Below are 17,528 nucleotides of genomic sequence, written 5' to 3'. Positions count from 1 at the left end.
CAAAAGGGAGTCCAACCTGGTACTAGTCAGATGTTCCTAATAAAATGGCCGGTGAGTGTAGGTCTAGCTCTTTAAGTCAAACGAATGATTATAGAGCACTTTTTCCTGGCTGTTAGCATGAATATTTAACCGCCATCATTTATGCATTAATATAATGGTTAAAATCCTCTTCTTCAGGCATTGTTTAGCTATAATTCGCCATCAGTAGTTTAGTGTCTGCAGGACATGCGGCGGCCGCTCTTTGTTTTATTTGCTAAAGATGCTGAAGCCGATCGCTGCCTTCTTTTAAGACGTCTTTAGATCTTGAATGAGGCAAATAAAACTTTGGTCTCAGTTTCTGTGGTGGAAACACTCCTGGCTCAGCAAGATCTTAATTGGCTGTAACTCTTTCACTTTTAACAAATAATGCGGAGGCTGGAAAACTCTAATCACCAGCATCTGCTGCTCTGCATGGGCTGGAAACCGAGAGTAAGCAAACAGCAGATGCAGTTACTGTAGTAAACAGAATTGTGGAGAGATGGATGATCATGTTGTGTTAACCTTTGTGTGTCAATTTTTAAAAAAAGTTTATGCATATGGCCTAAATTGGTCATAAATTGTAAAATATTTTATTAACTTTTATTTTAAACACTTTCACTGATAGTGTCGGTCGTGATCATACCTGTCAACCCTCCCGTTTTTCCCGGGATTCTCCTGTATTTTACAGTTCTATCCCGCTATCATCCCGTGAAGGTATTTTCCCATATTTCTCCCATATTTTCAGTCTTTCTTTAAAGAGTGGCCAATAAACATTAAAGAGCCGAGCCTCCCTATACGCAACCCATACCGCCAAACCACCAGGGGCCGCCCCTTGCTCTTAAATGTGAGTCTGTTCTGTGCTTTGGCTTTGTTTGGGCATGAAAACACTTTGAAATAAATATAAAAACCGCGGGATTCCCTTTCCTTTTCATTACAGGGGCCGTCTCTCCTTCATATGCGTTTTTCAAAACAGTCATATAGCGGTGCGTGACTGTCAGCTGATGCGCTCCATAGTGATAAATAGACGCTGTTTCTCAAACGGATTCTGTACACGCGATTTAAAGTGGAGTGAAAGTTTGAGTTTTAGGTGCGTGTTTGAACAGACATATACACATAATTAATAATAATAATATCTAAAGATGTCGATCTTGGTGAGTTGTTTTCAAACACTACTAATTTCATCCTAAATGAGCATAAAAAGTTAGGAAAGCAACCGAAAGCTTTCATTATAATGCTAGATGTGTGCATTTTTAAAGTGACACTTCTGTTATTTAATGTAATGAAAAGAAAAAAATCTAAATAAAAAGAGATTCATTCGTTGCTCTTTAATCAAAATGTGTAAGTTATACAGTGAAGAAACGTCTAATGAGATTTGATAGCTTGATTCTATTTCATTATAATAGCTATTAATTTTAATAAGTGAACTGTTTGCTAATGTATTTGCTGCTAATGTATACCATTTATTTTTTCTTTTGTAAATAATAATAATAAAACATATTACTGACCATTTAACTGTTTATTTACTATGAAACAGCTCCAAATGAACATATTTAGCAGTTAGGGGATTTTTTTTAAAGGGGGGTTGGGGGGGCCTATTTTCACATCCCAATGTTGACAGGTATGGTCCCGATGACTTCCAAAAAAAGAACTATAAGGATTTTAACCCTTTATTTAAATATTTTTATTTAATTGAGTAACACCAATGTTGTTTTTAACTAATTTTCTTTTACATTTTTGCTGTATTTTTTATTCTAATAAAAAATGTAATGATAATAATTATTTATTCTATTTAATTATATTTATTATTATTATTATTAATAATATTATTAATAATAATTTTCTTTTACTTTTTGTTGTATTTTTCTAATAATAACGTAATAATTATAATTAATTATTATAATTAATTATGTTTATCATATTATTATTATTATTAATTTCATTTAACTTTTTTGCTGTATATTGTATTCTAATAATAATAATTATTATTATAATTAATTATATTTATTATTATTATTAGTAGTAGTAGTATTTTTAATGTTAATATTATTAATTTCCTTTTACTTTTTTGCTGTATTTTGTATTCTAATAATAATAGTAATAATTATAATTAACTAATATAAATAATTATACTTATTATTATTATTATTATTATGATTATTATGTATAATTGACCTTAATGTAATGTAAAATGCAATCTTTTTAAGTATTTTAACCCTTTAAATTGGTTCATCTAAATACGTAATGCCAATGTTGTTTTTTTTATTTAGGTTTTATTGTTATTATTAATTTCATTTTACTTTTTGCTGTATTTTTATTCCAATAATCATAGTAATAATTATAATTAATTATAGGTATTATTATTATTATTTATAATTGTAATAATAATAATAACAATAATAATAATAATAATAATAATAATAATAATAATAATAATTATTATTATTATTATTATTATTATTATTATTATTATTATTATTATTATTATTATTATTATTATTATTATTAATATGTATAACTGACCCTTATTAAATGCATTATGTATTTGACTTATCTATATGCTTACTCATAGCAGTCAGTATTTGTTAAACTGGGTTAAAAGACTTTATTCTTAGTGTGTGTGTTTGTGTGTGGCAGGGTTTGATCTGATCACACAGTTTCAGCTGGATGTGATCCCTATGAAGGGTGTCCGGAAGGTGGAAGGATCTACACCCCTCCAGGTGGCGTACAGACTCGACCGAGAAGCCAACTTCCAGATTCCAACCCGGTAACAAAAAAAACACAACAAACATCTTCGTTTGCATGACTAACACAAATCAATCACACACAACTTTTGAAATCGACACTCTTATTAATAGACGCATCAGCGCACTGCGTGAACGAGTGTTAAACGTGTCAGTAATAGCACACGTCGACACATGTGTGATCTTTGTTTCAGGTGTTGCATTATTACAGGTTTCAGACAGAAATGATCACCCTCTCAGCAGTTTCTAATAATGTTTAAAAAAAAAAAACGACTTGTTTGAACTCATGTGGATCTATTTCAACTCACAGTTCAGGGTGTGTGTGTGTGTGTGTGTGTGTGTGTGCGTGCGTGCGTGTGTGCGTGCGTGCGTGCGTGCGTGTGTGATATAAACATTTTTTAAATATATATTTTTATACAGATATATAACTTCAAAATTTGCATTTCAAAACGTCTAACTGTTCTACTTTGGAGTTAATTCCCAGAATATTAGACAATAAACAGACAGAAACACAACAGACACAGCAGCTGGGTTATATTTTTAAATAATTCCATTTTTAACCAAGAATGTGTTTTACTTTGTTCATTTTCGACATTTGGGTTAAAAAAATCGAGTTAAAAATTCGATTTGGGTTAAAACAACACTTACACTTTAGAGTGTGCAATTGAAAAATTTAGTTTAGACTTTTTGTTTACATTTATTTATATTTTAATATTATAAATTTTATATTTAAATTTTTTTTGTAACTGAATATAAGAATATTGTGTATTTTCAATTTATTTATATTTACTTATTAATATTGCAATCTTATTTTATATATATATATATATATATATATATATATATATATATATATATATATATATATATATATATATATATATATTCATTCATTCATTTTCTTTTCGGCTAATTCCCTTTATTAATCAGGGGTCGCCGCAGCGGAATGAACCGCCAACTTATCCAGCATATGTTTTAGCAGCTGCAACCCATCTCTGGGAATCATCCATACACACTCATTCACACTCATACACTACGGACAATTTAGCCTACCCAATTCATGTGTACTGCATGTCTTTGGACTGTGGGGGAAACTGGAGCATCCGGAGGAAACCCACAGCCAACACGGTGAGAACATGCAAACCCAACACAGAAACGGCAACTGACCCAACCGAGGCTTGAACCAGCAACCTTCTTGCTGTGAGGCGACAGCACTACCTACTGCGCCACCGTGTCGCCCATATATATATATATATATATATATATATATATATATATATATATATATATATATATATATATATATATATATATATATGATATCCTCTTGAGACCCCACCCATTGACTTGTGTCCTCTGTAGTGGACGTTGCGTTTTCATGAATTTTCTTTTAATTTTTTGAGCTACTCTGTCAAGTCCTGTTGTGCTATTCAGAGGACATCCTGGGCTTTCTAGTGATATGTCATTTGATTGGCTGGCATGCTAGAAACCACTTCTTACACTACATCCAAAATGGCTGACATACAAAACAGCACATTTTATGGGAAGGAGAGAGGTCTGTAAAATTTAGCTTTTTAAATGTTTTTTTGCTATTATTATTACATATATAGTTTATTTAAGTGTCTGGAACAATACATTTAGCTTTCAAAGCTGTTAACTTGTTTGTGTTTCAAAATATCATCCTTTTTTGAATGTCCACTATAGTGGACTCCAGGACCATCGTAATGTAATTAATGACTGCTTGTTGTAGGGGGCAGAACTGAAGCAGAGAGGATTCTTTATAAGATAGTTGAGGGAGACTCTGATTCAGAGTCTGAAAATCAGACAATAAGAGAATTAGAGACAATTAGAGAATGACAATCAGTTTTAAAGCGCCTTTATGTTAAATTTGTTTTGGATTAACATCACCTCTTTTTTTTAAATTAATTTATTTCTTTATTTATTTTTTTAGTTCGGCTCTCTTTCAGACTAAACTGTTTCAGGAATTTCAAAACAAAAGCATAAAATGGCTTTTGTTTTGTTTTTGTTACATTAATATTTGATTAATATCCCTTTACAGCAATATCCTGTATAGTTTTGTTGTCTGAGTGGTGGTCGTTTCGAACTTAAATGGTCCTGTGGTCCACTACAGTGGACATGCTGTAGAATTAAAAATAAAAACAAAATGTAAAAACTCTAAATTGTGGATTTTCATTAACCCAAAGGATGTAGGAAATCACAGAACAAAAATAAAATAAAAAAAATTTCCTTGGGTCTCAGGAGGATATATATATATATATATATATATATATATATATATATTACTATATATAGTAATCAGCATAATTGAGTACAACCCTCACAGATCTCTTTTAATTGAATATTTTCTAAATAATGCTTTACAATATTATATTTGTGTGTAGAAATTAGATTAATCAGTACCAAAGCCAAAACTGGAGCTAATATAACAAAACAAAAAAAAAGCTTACGATCCTTCTCCAAAAAATAGTACACCCAAATTTGTGTTGGGGAAAAATATAACATAAAATTGTTATATATATTATGGGTGATATGGTGATGCAGTGGGTAGCGCTGTTGCCTCACAGCAAGAAGATCACTGGTTCGAGCCCCAGCTGGGTTCAGATAACATTTCTTTGTGGAGTTTGCATGTTCTCCTTGTGTTGGCATGGGTTTCCTTTGGTGCTCTGGTTTCCCCCACAGTCCAAACACATGCACTATAGGTGAATGGGTAAGCTAAATTGTCCGTAGTGTATGTGTGTATGTCTTGGTACTCCAGGTTGGGGGTTGAGTGTTGGGCTAACAACCCATAAAAGATGAGATGTGACGAAACACCAATATTGTGAGACTAAATATCAGCTTCCATATAAAATGGCCCTGGGAGTAAGTAAGTAATATATATAGTGCCTCCCTTGAATTTAAATGTATTATCTTTCTATTCCTAATGATTTTAGATCACCGAACTCTTATTTTAATGAATATATCTGTTTAATAAAACTGTTTCATATAAGAATCAGAATCAGAAAGAGCTTAATTGTGAGGTATGCTCACACATACAGTACTGTATAAGGAATTTGTTTTCGTGACAGAGCTTTACAGTCCAACAGATTTACAAAGACAGGACAAAAACAGATAATAAATATGTATTTTTTTAAAAATGTAGTGAATGCAAATATAAAAATTGACAAGTGCAAAACATTGGCTAGTGTTTTGTTTAAATGCACCAAAATATATTGTCTATATTCACTGAAAAATAGAAAAAAATAATCAAATTTTTAAGGGGGGTGTATTAATGCTGAGCACTATATATATATATATATATGACAAATACATAGACACAAATTGTAACAGAGATCAAATCCGACTCAAATCTGCAATCTTTCTCTGAGACAGTGGGTGTGCAGCTTTATAAAACATTCACGACAGAGAAGGATGACGCTAATCTCCATTAATACAGTTCAAATGCTGTGCTGTAAGCCTGTAACAATAGCAAATGGTTACATAACCAGCATTACCCACCACATTAATAAATTGACTCTCAGCTAGTCTTTGAAGAGCTAATATCTCTGGCGGGACTCGGAAACGAGAGGAGAAAGTCATTTGAGACCTGGATAATTCCCTCATTTATTTTACTAGCCAACAGGAAGCTCCACGTTTAGGGTCAAGTCTTGATCCATTTACTAGCAGGTTAAAGACTGCTGTAGATTCATTCATAGCTGGAGTCGGGGTTGCAACTCATTACATTTCCATCCATAAATTCATCCATCCATCTATACAGACAAACATGCATCCATACAGTTGAAGTTCCTCTTGTGAATTATTTTTCTTTTTCAAATAGTTCCCAAATGTTGTTTAACAGAGCAAAAAAATATTTCCTTTAATATTTTTTTTTCTTCAGGAGAAAGAGAAATTTGTTTCATTTTGGTTAGAATAAAAGCAGTTTTAATGTTTTTAAATTTGCATTAAATAGAATTCAAAGTTAAAGTCCTTTTTTTTTTTTCATCAATTTTTTAATGCTCCTTTTTTTTTAGTTTCTGCTTTTCAGGTGTTGCCAGATATATCTGTATCCTCCAAATATGCACCAAAAAAAAGTTTAAAATCTTTACTTTAAAAAAAAATAAAATTATACAAAACCGCTTGTAACGAGGAGACTGACACGGAGGGATCCTTTATGCAGTATTTATTAGTCACAGTCAAACACAAACATCCAATACGCACTAAAGTGCGAACACACATCAACAGTAATCAATAATGGTCTTGGGCTGGCGGCTGACAGACACAGAGTGATTTACCAGGCATAGATCAGTGGCAGGGGTTGTTGTTCAGAATCCGTTAAACAGGCTTGGGTCGAGGGCAGGCAGCGTGGTTCAGAGTCCGTGTATAAAGCAAGGGTCGTGGGCAGGCAGAAGGCAACTCAGAGTCAGAAACAGTCCGGGGTTATTCTCAGAAGATCAGACAGGAAAGAACGCTCAGTAATGCTGGCCGGGGCTAAACAAGACTTCGCAATGAACTGGTGTTTGAGTGTGGCTTATATAGGAAGCGTGGGTCGTTAACTAGATTCAGTTCAGGTGTGTGCACAATCAGTTTAGATGGATGATGTAATGCTTAAAAGTCCGGGGATGGTGACCTCTGCTGGCCAGCGAGGGGAATGACTGGGACCGAGTCGGTAACAACGCTATTCCAACCATTAATTGGACCTTTATTAACGCTTTAATACATTAAGTATAAAAATGCTTATAGTAATAATTATAGTATAATCTGGCAACATGGCAAACTGGAATATGCATCCATGCCATTATGAGCCATTGACAGTCTGAAACATGATTTGAAACTTTTTTCATTCACAAAACTTCAAATATTATTATTGAACCTAAAAAGTTTAGCGAGGTCTGTACTCCATAGATACGTGTCTGTCTTCATTTGTGAGTATCTCCTGCAGTGTTGCCAGACATAACTAAATCCCCTAAACACACCAAAATAAGTTCAAATCTTGTTATTTTTTAAAATATGATACAGACTCACTATTTCAACCATCTATTAGACATTTACTACCACTTTAACACATTAAGTAATAAAATGTGTTAGGATCTCCCACAGAGTGTTGCCAGATATAGCTAAATCCCCTATTTCGCTAAATCCCCTATTTCCCCTATTTTATTATTGCTTTATTGCACCCATACCATTATGAACCATTCACTATGAGTCTACACCCTGATTTGAAACTATTTTTTATCCACTGAACTTCACAATTTACATATGAACCTAAAAAAAGGATACGTGTCTGTCTTGATTTGTGAGAATCTCACGCACAGTGTTGCCAGATATATCTAAATACCCCAAATATGCACCAAAATAAGTTCAAATCTAGTTATTTTTTTTAAATATCATACAGAATCGCTATTCCAACCATTTATTAGACTTTTATTAATTCTTTAATACATTAAGTATACAAATATTTTAGGATCTCTTAACAAATTGTTGCCAGATATAGCTAAATCCACTAAATATGCGCCAAAAAAATGAAAACCTTTTCTTTTTTAATATATGATACAGAATTGCTATTCCAACCTATTATTAGACCTTGATTAATGCTTTATTACATTAAGTTTTAAACTCGCTTAGGTAATGACTAGATCTGGCAACATGACGAAGCTGAAGATGCACCTATACCATTATAAACCATTCACTATGGGTATACAACCTGATTTGAAACAATTTTTGATCCACAGAACTTCACAATTTACATATGAACCTAAAAAAAGGATACGCGTCTGTCTTGATTTGTGAGAATCTCACGCACAGTGTTGCCAGATATATCTAAATACCCCAATTATGCACCAAAAATAAGTTCAAATCTAGTTATTTTTTAAAAATATCATACAGAATCACTATTCCAACCATTTATTAAACCTTTATTAATGCTTTAATACATTAAGTATACAAATATTTTAGGATCTCTTAACAAATTGTTGCCAGATATAGCTAAATCCACTAAATATGCGGCAAAAAAATTAAAACCTTGTCTTTTTTAATATATGATACAGAATTGCTATTCCAACCTATTATTAGACCTTTATTAATGCTTTATTACATTAAGTTTTAAACTCGCTTATAGTAATGACTAGATCTGGCAACATGGCGAAGCTGAAGATGCACCTATACCATTATGAACCATTCACTATGAGTCTACAACATGATTTGAAACAATTTTTTATTCACAGAACCTTACATTTTATATATGAACCTAAAGAGTTTGTGGAAAAAAAGGTATGTGTCGGTCTTGATTTGTTTAGATCTCCCACAGGGTGTTGCTAGATATATCTAAATCCCCCAAATATGCACCAAAACAAGTTCAAATCTTGTTATTTTTTAAAATATGATACAGAATTGCTATTCCAACCATTTATTGGACCTTTATTAACGCTTTAATACATTAAGCATTAAAATTTGTTAGGATCTCCCGCTTAGTGTTGCCAGATATAGCTAAATCCTCCAAATATGCGCCAAAAATACTAATCTTTTTTTGTTGTTTTTTTATGTTTTTTAATATGATACAGATTCACTATTCCAACCATTTATTAGACCTTTATTAACGCTTTAATACATTAAGCATTAAAATTTGTTAGGATCTCCCTCATAGTGTTGCCAGATATAGCTAAATCCACCAAATATACGCCCAAAATACAAATCTTTTTTTTTTTTTGTGGTTTTTTATGTTTTTTAATATGATACAGATTCGCAATTCCAAGCATTTATTAGACCTTTATTAATGTTTTAATCCATCAAGTATTAAAATTGCTTAATAGTAATGACTAGCTCTATCAACATGGCAAAAGCGGAAGATGCATCCATGCCATTCACAGTCTACAACATGATTTGAAACATTTTTTCATTCACAAAACTTCACATTTTATTTTTGAACCTGAAAAGTTTAGCGAGGTCTGCGCCTCATAGCTGGATACGTGTCCGTCTTGATTTGCGAGGATCTCCCGCAGTTAAACAGCACTCAGGTCAGCTCCAGAAAGACGGAGCAGGTAAATTAATTCTCCTTTACTGTGTTGTGGAACCGTTGCTCTCTTTAACACACTGCAATGAAAGCCCTTTGAAAGTGCTCTCAGAATACACACAGGCTTTGAAGATGAAAGCGCACTGATCTCTGATCTGTTCAAGACTCGTAATTTTATCTGAGAGCGACCTGAAGCCGAGCGGCTCAGTGTTTATAATGCAGGGCTTCTCCCTTGATGATCAGACAGCAATGGAGGTGAATGACTATTTTTAGCCATGATAGATCCTTTTTATAAATAGATTTGCTTCTGACGTTATTACAAATGTCCTGCAGTACTTATGGTTAACAAAGCTATCAAAGCGACATTATAATTTTAAAGGGAAGCTTTTACATTGCACTTATTCTTGGAAAGGATTACACCGTTTCATTTCATACTGTGACTAAACTCATCCCCATCCTCTTACTGTATGTTCCAATATTCAGTATACATTGTATGTGTCAAAATAAGCAATTATCGAAATAAAATCATGCAATCCATGCTCATTATTGATACGTACCCCTATATACATTTCTGGAGATCTTAAAATACATCCCAGGAGCAAATTTCTCTCACAAGTGCCATTCAAACCTGCTGTTCTTGCTTAAATCCACCAGAGGCCACTGTTGACTGACTGACTGACTGACTGACTGACTGACTGACTGACTGACTGACTGACTGACTGACTGACTGACTGACTGGCTGACTGACTGACTGACTGACCGACCAATAACCCCACCTACCTTCTTCCCTAAGCCCAAACGATAGTGTTTTCAAAAGCACAGATTGACATTAAGCATTACAATTTGGGAGGATCTTCCTCAGGGTGTTGCCAGATATATCTAAATCCCTCAAATATGGACCAAAAAAGCTTAAATCTTGTTTTTTTTAATATGATACAGAATCACTATTCCAATTTCCATTTATTGGAGCTTTATTATTGCTTTAATACATTAAGTATTAAAATTTGCATGGATCTTCCTCTGAATTTGGGACCCAATCACCCCCATCCCTAAACCCAACCGACAGTGTTTTAAAAAGCAATCCAGAAAAAAAGAAAAACCCTCGTGGCCACATGATTTTTTACCACATTTTCAGATTTTACTATGTTCTAACCTTGTTATTTATTTTAGTTTTTGCCTTTTGTTTTACCTGCTTTCGAACCCGAAGTCATGGTCAACTCCTCTGTGTCTAAGTCCATCAACATACGTGGCGAGTTGCTGGGCAACTGTAACAGCGGGAACCCGCCCACATGGTAGTAAACGTTCAGCTGTGAAAACAAAAAGAAGCTGTCAGCATCATCATATCACCCCGTAGCAATCCTTTTAAAAACAAAATGCAGCCATACGTAGCTCTGGCTACATAATTCGCGCTCTCCAGAAATGTATACAGGGGTACGTTTTCACAATAAGCCTATGTTGAAATCATTACAAGATTAGTTAAGAAGTATATTGATTGAAGTAAAGATTAAGTTTATGATGATCATTTGTCATTTTCCTTCCATATCAAACTTAATTTCTGATTCAGTATATGCATTGCTTAGAATCTAATTTGTACAGCTTTAAAGCCGATTTTCTCAATATTTAAATTTTTTTGAACAATCAGATTTGAGATTTTCGAATAATTGTCTCTTAACCCAGTTACTGTCTTATCCCAACAAACCAAATATTGATAGAAATGTAATTTATTCAGATTTCAGACATGTCTGAAGTAAAGTTATGTTTTTCCAGCCTATTAACTGGACTATTAACTGTAACTATTTTACGTTTCGTCAGTTTAGTGGCTAATTCGTACAAATTTGAGTTCAGTTATACAAAAATGTCCAATTTTGAAAAGGAGGCGTGGACAGGCACCCAACCCCACCCCTAAACCCAACTGTCACTGGGGGATGAGCAAATCAAACTAAGTTGTATAAATGAGATCGTTCGAATTCATACGAATTAGCTGAATTTGACTAAATCAAAGAGTTAAGAATTGTCGTGAGATTGTGTTGGTTTTTCACTCTATGCCCTATTGTAACTACACACAACGTGACTAGATTCCAGTGAGACGCAATTTGCTGTTTGCACCAAACCTGATGCAACTCGACAGAAACATATAAATTCCTGACGAAACATTAAGGTTTATAATCTATATATATTAAATCTGTTTAGCTTTATTAAAAGTATATAGGCTGAGTGACAGATGTTGTTGGTTTGCACTGAATCACAGTTCTGACTTTCATTTTCAAATCATTGCTATTTGTTATTTTAATAAAATATAGTTATTTTAATGTCAAGATTAGAGGTGAACTATGCTGCTGCTTTCAGTACGGCAGTAAATATCACGTAGCATAGTATTCAAACTCATATCGGTAGCATTTAGCACTGACTAAAGCACATAATCAGTACCTGAGGTGATCATTGTCATTGTAGTTTATGGTTTTGGTTTTCTTGCAATGTTGTTGAAATGTAAAAAAATAATAAAATGGAAATTTCACGTCACTAGCGCATGTGGTTAGTACAAAAACTTGTTATAACTTTTTATCGTGGGTCACGGTGCTGTGTAGCGTGCTGTTGAACAATATGTAAACAATAGCAATGGTCCAAACGTATTTCCTGTTTAACATTTTTAATTTCTCTAGCTTACAAAAATAAAAAAATAGCCACAAATTGCTAAATAATGTTATAATAGCTATTTAATCGTTAGGTTGTGCTTGAATTTCCTCTTGTTACAGTCATGAAATAGTTTGATAACAAGCAGGAAATGTTCATAGGCCATTGGTATGACCACATTGAAATGCTCTATACCAGTGTTTCCCAACCCTGTTCCTGAAGACACACCAACAGTATACATTTTCAGCCTCTTCCTATTCAAACACACCTAAATCAACTCATCAGAACATGTGAAGAGACTTGAAAACCTAAAATGAATGCATCAGATAAGGGAGACATCCCATATATGTACTGTTGGTGTGCCTCCAGGAACAGGGTTGGGAAACACTGGTCTATACATTCATATTGAACTCTACTGTATGTGTTTCCCATGAGCCTGAACTTTCCAAGAGGATTCCCGGATGAGTATTTGTTGTATAGTATTCTGTGTATCAAGTTGACATGACAACGACAAAATGGCGGAACTATTTATTGCATTTTCAGACGCAAACATGTGTTCTTTGAGAATAGCTGCTAAGTTGTTGCTCTGCTGTAGTCTTAACTCCAGTGACTGGATTGGCACATCTGGAGACCATACCTTCCAACGCTCCTGTTTTTCTCAGGAGTTTCCCATATTTCATACCCATCTCCCACCACCCTCCCATTTTGTTATTGCTCCCGGGAAACTCTCGTATTTCAATGGACCAATCTAGTTACGAAAAATCCCTTTTTATCCATTTTAGGCAATTGGTCAGATCTTGTATGAAGCTCATCACCTCACACACTTGACGAAACATTCAAAAAACAAAGCATTTTTTTACCTCAATCTGGCAACATACATAACCTAGCTGCGCTGTTGATTTCTGCAACTTGTATCTATACAAATACTATCCACATTCATCTGTATGTGTTTTCCACCAGGCTGAACTTTCCAAGAGGCTTCCCGGATGAGTATTCCTTCATGACTACCTTCCGCATGATCAAGAACACGGTGAACAAGGTGTGGAACCTCTGGCAGGTGGTGGACGAGGACGGACTGAAGCAGGCCGGGATGCGTCTCAACGGGGATCAGCAGGCCCTGGAGTTCTTCCTCACCACCCTGGAGGGAGATGTGCAGACCGTCACCTTCCCGGGCCTTTCCGTGCTCTTCAACACCAAATGGCACAAAGTGATGGTGGGCGTGGAGAAGGAGCTGGTGACGCTTTATGTGGACTGTCACCAGGTAGACCAGAAGGAGATCAAGAGGAAAGGTTACGTTAACACCGAGGGAGACACGCTGATCGGGAGGCTGGATTCAGACCCCAACACTTCTGTAGTGGTGAGACTCCACACTCTGAGTTTCAGGATAGTTTTTTTTTAATCAGTTTGTGTGGTTAAAATGTGTTACCGACAGCACTTTAAGATCATTTTGAGGTTTTGTTTTAATGATAAGCTATAAGACACAAGGTCAGACGGGCAGTTATAATGCCTGTTACATTTCTAATTACATTTAGCCAATTTGCAGACACTTTTATCCAAAACGATGTACAAATGAGGATAATAGAAGCACTTCAGGTAATTTAATTTAATTTAATTTAATTTAATTTAATTTAATTTAATTTAATTTAATTTAATTTAATTTAATTTAATTTAATTTAATTTAATTTAATTTAATTTAATTTTCATTTTCTTGTCGGCTTAGTCCCTTTATTAATCCGGGGTCGTCACAGCGGAATGAACCGCCAACTTATCCAGCACGTTTTTACACAGCGGATGCCCTTCCGATGCCCTTCCAGCCACAACCCATCTCTGGGAAACATCCACACACACTCATTCACACACATACACTACGGACAATTTTGCTTACCCAATTCATCTATAGCACATGTCTTTGGACTGTGGGGGAAACTGGAACACCCGGAGGAAACCCACGCGAATGCAAACTACACACAGAAATGCCAACTGACACAGCTGAGGCTCGAACCAGCGACCTTCTTGCTGTGAGGCGACAGCACTACCTACTGCGCCACTGCTTCGCCATTTACTTTAATTTAATTTAGACAAATAGGAAAAAAACAGTAAACGAATAACTAGTATAAATCCATCATTCATAAGAATAATTAATGTTTCTACATCAAGAACATTACACAATATTAATTGTGTTTAGTCACAACAATTTTATAATAACATAAAAAAAATTATAATTATTATTATTAATCATATTATTATTTTAATATTATTGTTATTATTATCAATTATTAAGGGTTAAGGGCCAACCAAAACATTTTAATTGCAAAAAGATTGTTATTATTATTAATAATAATACTAATTATTATTGTTTTTATTATTATTGTAATGTGATTATTTTATTCTAATAAATAACTATAAATGTACTGTATATATATATATATATATATATATATATATATATATATATATATATATATATATATATATATATATATATATTAATATTATTTTTATTATTATTATTATTATCAAGGGTTAAAGGAGATGAGATTTTCATTTTGTTGTAATTTTGTTGTTGATACTAAAACAAAACAAACAATAATTACAATAATTATTTATTGCAATAGTTACTGTAAGTATATATAAATATATATATATATATATATATATATATATATATATATATATATATATATATATATATATATATATATATATATATATACAGTACATTTATAGTTATTTATTAGAATAAAATAATCACATTACAATAATAATAAAAACAATAATAATTAGTATTATTATTAATAATAATAACAACAACAACAACAACAACAACAATATTATTATAAAACTTTTGTGACTGGTTAAAATGAAATTGTTATGACATTATTATTATTATTATTATTATTATTATTATTATTATTATTATTATTATTATTATTAATGATTGTATTATACAGAAATTGTATGCTTTGATCTGCTCTGTATAAAATGTACAGTCAAATAAGCTGCATTTCAAGTTTATCTTGATCAAAAGGAATTGTACTGGCTATATTTACCATGTTTGCAAAAATGCACTACCAATAATAATAAGCATAATTTATTTTAAAACATATTTATTTATAAAGAATTGAATATTACACATTTGACAGTTGTTTAAAATATAATTATATGAAATGATTTACATCTAGGCGACGAGCTACAGAAAATATAAAAATGTTTATTACATAAATATTACCAAAAAAAAATATTTGTTTGACAGATAAGATGTTTGCAGAGATGTAGGAACATGCACATACACATATATATATATATATTTTTTTTTTTTGCTCATTTAAACTACTTATTTAAAATGAGCTGAAACAACACAATTCTTGAGATTTCATTGGGACAACTTAATTTTGTATGTTCAATCCACACGAAGTTGTTAAATGTATTAAGTTAACTTAATTTGTGTTGGGACAACATGAATAAATTGTGTGGAACCCTGCATTTGTAGTGTATATACTGTAAACAATGCTGGATCCCACACAATTCCTTCATGTTGCCGAACACAAATCGATTAAGTTAACCTAACACATTTTACAAATGGAAGTGGATTGAACATAAAACAATTAAGTTGTCCCAAAAAAGTTGAAACTATTTTGTTTCAACTCGTTTTAAATAAGTAGCTTGAACAAGCAGCAAAAGTCCTTTATGAGTGTATATAAAAAATACTGATCCTTTAATGCCATTATCCATTATTCAAACACTATTTTAAGATAAAGTTAAGATCTTTTAAGATTTTGCATATGATTTAGGGACTTGCTGTTGTTAAAAAAGAATTATCCGCTGTCTCTGTCTGCAAGGGCTGATCCATCAGTGTTTGCATTAGATTTTAATATTTCTCTGTATCTGTACAGTGTGTGATGAATGTTACTGTCACCCTTCAGCTGTCCAATCCATCAGCCTGTTACCACCTCTACCTGTGATAAATGTGACTGTCAGTGTGTGTCAGACGGGTGTTACTGCTACACTGATGGACCTCTGACCTGACTGTCACTTACTGGCCAGATAGCAGATCAAAATGAATCTCACAGTGCTGTCAGTCACACACCTCATACTGGAAACAGATATCTAATATAGGTCTTTCGGGAAAATTCGGCTTGCTTGACATTAATTGCCTTATAAAACACAGTGTCCTCTGATAATATTGACATCTCTTGGTATATATGAGCAAGAAAGCCTGTGAAAGGAAATATTGCTTAACCTTTTGATTGTGTGCTTGAATTTGATTTGTTTTTATATCAAATTATTCAATTAGACACTTAATTAGACAATTAACTGTAAAGCTGTCAGAAACTAAAATGGCTGATGGTGGCAAACAGTCAAAACAGCAGCATGGCAGACATATAAATATGAGTATGGTTGTATTCACTGACTGTGAGGATGATTATAAGTACCCGGATGAGCCTGTGTTATTAGATTGGTTGTTGTTTATGGAATAACATAGCTTGGAATGTTTTGACTGACCAATCAGAATCAAGTATATTGGGTGGCACGGAGGTTCAGTGGTTAGCACTGTCGCCTCACAGCAAGAAGTTGGCTTTGAGTCCCGGCTTTGCCAGTTGGCATTTCAGTGTGGAGTTTGCAAGTTCTCCCTGTGTTGACGTGGGTTTCCTCCGGGTACTCTGGTTTCCTCCACAGTCCAAACACATGCAGTACAGGTGAACTGGGTAAACAAAATTGGCCGTAGTGTATGTGTGTGTGTGTGTGTGTGAATGGTTGTTTCCCAGTAATAGGTTGCAGCTGGAAAATTGAATGAATCAAGTATATTGACTGGAGGTCTATTCGATCAGACATGCTGTGGTGAATTGAATAAACTAAAGTGGCCGTAGTGTGTATGTGTGTGGGTGTTTGCCAGTAATAGGTTGCGGCTGGAAGGGCATCCGCTCTGTAAAACATGTGCCGGAATAGTCGGCGGTTCATTCCGCTGTGGCGACCCCTGATGGATGAGGGACCAAGCCGAAGGAAAATGAATGAATCATGTATAATTACTGGAGGTCCATTCATAACAGCTGGTGCAGCGGACAACAACTGTTCAATCTTGTGTGTGTGTAAACAGAAAACTTATTTCCATTGTTTTTCTATGTAAATGCAGTTGA

At 33.6% G+C, this 17,528-nt stretch overlaps 1 protein-coding gene across 1 annotated transcript in view; it reads left to right on the top strand.

Moving 5' to 3' along the window:
* Positions 1–17,528, top strand: part of LOC130246696 (collagen alpha-1(IX) chain) — a 71,562-nt gene that overhangs the window by 17,151 nt on the left and 36,883 nt on the right. The window contains exons 4-5 of the mRNA XM_056479800.1: positions 2,653–2,782; positions 13,354–13,750. Of these exons, the coding sequence (XP_056335775.1) occupies positions 2,653–2,782; positions 13,354–13,750 (527 nt within the window). The remainder of the gene's footprint in view (positions 1–2,652; positions 2,783–13,353; positions 13,751–17,528) is intronic.

The sequence above is a fragment of the Danio aesculapii genome, chromosome 19 (assembly GCF_903798145.1).
Source record: "Danio aesculapii chromosome 19, fDanAes4.1, whole genome shotgun sequence".
NCBI lineage: Eukaryota > Metazoa > Chordata > Actinopteri > Cypriniformes > Danionidae > Danio > Danio aesculapii.
The sequence above is the reverse complement of the archived record's forward strand: the minus strand, read 5'-3'. Positions and strand labels throughout refer to the sequence as shown.